The 4,743-nt window shown below is 48.8% G+C and overlaps 1 protein-coding gene across 1 annotated transcript in view; it reads left to right on the top strand.

Moving 5' to 3' along the window:
• The first annotated feature begins 3,406 nt into the window (after nucleotides 1-3,406).
• TMEM211 (transmembrane protein 211) overlaps nucleotides 3,407-4,743 on the top strand; it is a 5,265-nt gene continuing 3,928 nt past the window's right edge. Inside the window, 1 exon segment of the mRNA XM_040250969.1 lies at nucleotides 3,407-3,616. Within this exon segment, the coding sequence (XP_040106903.1) occupies nucleotides 3,416-3,616 (201 nt within the window). The 5' untranslated portion in view covers nucleotides 3,407-3,415.

The following is a 4,743-nucleotide window of genomic DNA, read 5'->3' as shown; positions in this document are numbered from 1 at the left end:
CTACCTTTGACCTTCAACATAGATCCCAAATCTGCCCCTGCCCTCCCTGTCTCTTCTCTATCTGACCCACTGACTGTCTCTCACCTGACCCACTGAAATTGCTTCCAATTCCTTCTCCCTTGCCCTCTCTTCTGCCTCTTCTCCACCCAGCAGCCAGAGCTGACCTTTTTAAAACACTGAGGCAAGTCATGTCCCACCTCTGCTCAAGACCACGCACAGACTCCCCATCTAACTCATAAATTAAAAGCCAAAGATCTGTCATTGCCTACAAAGCCTCCCACTCTCCCTGCTTCCTCATCCCTTCCAGTCACCAGGGCCTCTTTGCTTCCTGCAGCATGCCAAGTACATGCTCACCTCAGGGCCTTTGCACCTGCTCTGCCCTCTGCCTGGAATATTCCTCCCCCATAGATCCACACGGCTTCGTCCCTCAGCTCCTGCACAGAGGTCACCTTCTCACAAGGCTTTCCATGACCCTTTCCTATTCATTCACCATCTCCCTTCCTGGCTTCATTTTCCTCTGTGGCACTTATTTACATCAGGCATCCTTTTGTTTTGGCCTTGCCCACTGCATATGACACCCTAGCTCCCTGACCAGGGATCAAACCTGTGCCCCCAGCAACGGAAGTACAGAGCCCCAAGGCACTAGACCTCTAGAGAAGTCCCTACATCAGGCATCTTACATGCTGACTTACTTATTGTTTTTCTCTCTCTCACGGGACTGTAAGCTCCATGAGGACAGTTGTTTTTGTCTGTTTTCCTCACTACTAAATCCCCAGCACTAGAATAGTTCTTAGAACATAGGAGATACTCAGTAAATTTGTTGAGTGGATGGATGGATGGACTATATTGTTCCCTTTTGTTTCCCTGTCTTGCCCTCCAAACCCTAAGTTCCTCGAGAGCAGGCATAATGTTTTGTTCCCTGCTGTATCTATGAAGGTCACAAAAGCTGAATGAATGAATGATCAACCCCTTCCAGTTGACAGATGAGGATACATGGATGCCAAAATGAGAAAGGGACTTATAAGGACATAGTAAGACACTAGTAGCCACCTCTAAACTCCCAAGTCCCAGGTCCCCTCCTGCCGTGGCTGTGTATGGCTCCCCTGAGCCCTTCCAGGCTCCCTGGCCAGAGCAGGGGAGAGGGTTGACCAAACTTTAACCCTGGGTAGTCCCTGAAAAACGCTGGGGTATTTGACTTTAAACAAATTCCTTAATATCACTCTGGGTTTAGGGCTCAGAGTCAGCAGCCCCATTCCCTGAGTTTGAGACCCTGGTTCAATGCTCACTTCGTGAGGCTTCATTTTGTCATCTGTAAAATGGGAACTCAGATAAGAGTAGTACCTACCCTACCATGGGGGAACCATGAGGCTTAAACTGAATGAGGCACTGAAAGAGTTTAGAATGGGCCTTGATGAGTGCTCAAGAACTGTCAACTGCCTTAAACAGCAAAGCGCTGAGCTGGAGGAGAAAATATCCAATCCCTTTCAAGTTTCCCTTAGATGAATTCCAGCCGGAATGTGGAACCCGGCCGGATGTGGTTTCGGGTTATAATGCCTCATTTAAGTTTCTGGGCACCTGGATGGTTGGTGTGATTTTCCCAGGTGACACTGAGCATATTATCTGGAGAACAAAACTTCTTTCAAGGTCAGAAATGCCTGGAGAGGCACTGGGGCAGCCAGAGAGAGGCAAAATCGCGGGCCTCAGTCTGCTCTGGGCTCCCCAGCTTCCTGGCTGGAATTACACCCCTCGGGATCCTGCCAACCGCAAAGTTGAGGCTGATTTCAGTGTAGGGAAAAAAACCAAACAAACAAAAAAACAAACCCACCCTCCCTCACTTCAAGGCACTGCATCTCATTTGCTGGCTGGCTGCCACGAGGTTTTTCTAAGCTTGGGAATAATATGTGTGTGCCACCTAACCCCGACCTCCCTTCTCAGGCTTAGCTCAGCCCCCTCTCCCTGCCTCACAGCTGCATCTGACCCCCAAGAACCTTCACAACAACTCCGATGGCCCTATTTCCAGAGAGATGAGGTGACCTCCCCAAGGTCACCCCGGGGAAACGTGGTGGTTTGTGTGTTTCTTTCTACCTCATCGTCCTGCTCAGTGATCGAACCCAACACTATCTGCCCCCTGGATTTAGAATCTGCTTTTACAGATGGAGAAACTGAGGCCCAGAGCAACGGGGTAACTTGCTCCAAGTCACACAGCTGGGAAATGCTAGAGGGACTGGCTGGCCTCCAAGCCCAGGACTCTGGCCAAGTGTAATGTGCTGGCTGGGCTTAGGGTCCCAAAGTGAAACCCAAGGTTGAAGAGCATTAGTCCTGGAAGGTCCGCGTCGATGTCCTTGGTTGGCTCAGTGACTTCTGACCCTGGGTGCCCCTGGGCTGCCTCAGCCCTTCTGGACCTTGCTTCTGACCATCAGTGACAACTTTGGCTATTAGCAAACCACCTTCCTGCCCTAGCCTCCTCCTCCAACACTCTATTATTATTTTGGTAAGACCGAACTTGAAAGTGACTCGATTTCTCATTAACATAAATTTAAATGTCAAATAGATAACTAATAAATAGAATAAAACCATTACAACAAATACAAGAAAAGTCCAACCTCATCCCCCAAGTCTCACTAGACTCCGTTGCCTCCTCAAGGCTCCCTGTCTTTCAACAGAGGAGGCTGACAGATGATTGGGGGGTATTTAAGACCCTGCAGCTCTTACAGAAACTTTCTCCTTGAAGGGTTGAAGAAGAATTGAAAACTAAATAACTCTTGGCATCCTATGATTTAGAGACATTTAAGGATGAGTGCCACCTGACCTCTGTGGCAACACATAAAACAGCAATAAAGCAATGCCATTTATGCACATGAAAATACACAGACTGAACAGTATCCGTTTTGCAAAAATACCTCCAAACAAAAACATAAACATTAAATAATAGTCAGAGATTGGGAGGAGGCAGCTGATGAGCAGGGTGGTTGCTAGAAACCCAACATCTGTGTGTGATTTTGAGAAAGGTCCCTTCTCTCTGTAGAAGCAGGCCTCAGGGACAGTGCAAGGAGTGATAGGCAGAGTGAATGAATGAAGAAACAGACAAATAAATGAGCCAAACACGAGAGGGGGCTTGCATGGACCAGCGATGTTCATTTCCCAGGAGGACTGGTTGTGTGCCGAAGTCTGTGTAAGCACTAACGTTTATTCTAAAATCTGAAGTTTCGACTTCCAGAATGTGTTAGGGAAGAGCTCCACCCCAGTTATGAAGACCTCCCAGTGCGTCCCAGGCCAAAGCGAGGCTAATGACCTGGGATCCAAAGACAGGACCAGATGCCTGGCTGGTGGGGAAAACGAGGACATCCTTTCCAGACCCCGTTTTCCTCCTTCCACAAATCTTGTCTGTTGACTCCTAGGTCACTGACATGCCTTGATGGTGGGCAGTGTGTGGGCAGCTCTGGGGCTTTCCCTCACCTGCATCTCGGCCGTCAGCCTCATCTCCCCCGCCTGGTTCCAGACCACCACCTTCTCCTTCGGTGTCTTTGCCTACTGCTCCTGGCCTCAGGGTGACAGCTGGAACCAGAGCTGTGGGACCTTCCAGTCCCTGGATGATATTCCTGACTTCGCCTGGAAGGTGAGACGTGGACTTGTCAATTTACTGCAGCTTCGAGGGGTCGGGAGCAGGGCATTCTCAAATGCATTAGTGCAAAAAAAAAAAAGCCAAGTTCTGCCCACCTCCCTTCCAACTTCTGACTCTGTAGGTGTGGGGTGGGGTCTGGCTATGTGAATTTTAGCAAACACCCAGGGTGATTCTGAAGGCAGCTGCTGACCCATGCAGTGCCTTTATACAAATTAGGAAATGGTGCCCCTTCCTCAGAACCCTGTACTGCCATCTGCTGGAGAATTACTGTAATCAATAGGCATTTCTGTGATGACTCCCAAAGGCATCTCCTAGAGTTGTGCAGTGCACAGCCTGTACACACCTACTGGTCACCCTCTAAGCACCACTAGGTTTGAAAACCACGGCTAAGATGTCGATAGTCTCTGTTTTGATGCAAATTACCAATTCAACAATCGGGACAATGGGTTGGGACTCCCAGTTCAGCACCTCTAAGCAAGACTGTGTGCATGCTTAGTCCAGTCTGACTCTTTTTGACCCCAGGGACTCTTGCATCACCTGCACTGGCAGGCGGATTCTTTGCCACTATGCCACCTGGGAAGCCCATCTAAGGAAGATTACACAGCCTCCAAAACCAATACAAAGGTGCCTCTCTTGGTGACCCTGCTGTATAGCAGGTACTCAGTAAAGAGAAGGTAAGGTTGTAAAGTGAAGTGAAGTCGCTCAGTTGTGTCCAACTCTTTGGGACCCCATGGACTGTAGCCTACCAGGCTCCTCAGTCCATGGGATTTTCCAGGCAAGAGTACTGGAGTGGGTTGCCATTTCCTTCTCCAGGGGATCTTCCCGACCCAGGGATCGAATCTGGGTCTCCCACATTGTAGGCAGATGCTTTACTGTCTGAGCTACCAGGGAAGGTGGTAAATGCAGATCTTAATTCTATCTCTAGGGCTTAATTTATTGTTTTGGGCTCCAAAATCACTGCAGATGGTGACTGCAGCCATGAAATTAAAAGACGCTTATTCCTTGGAAGAAAAGTTATGACCAACCTAGACAGTATATTCAAAAGCAGAGACATTACTTTGCCGACTAAGGTCCGTCTAGTCAAGGCTATGGTTTTTCCTGTGGTCATGTATGGATGTGAG

The sequence above is a fragment of the Oryx dammah genome, unplaced genomic scaffold (genome assembly GCF_014754425.2).
Source record: "Oryx dammah isolate SB20612 unplaced genomic scaffold, SCBI_Odam_1.1 HiC_scaffold_12, whole genome shotgun sequence".
NCBI classification, from domain to species: domain Eukaryota; kingdom Metazoa; phylum Chordata; class Mammalia; order Artiodactyla; family Bovidae; genus Oryx; species Oryx dammah.
This window is presented reverse-complemented; position numbering and strand designations above follow the sequence as displayed.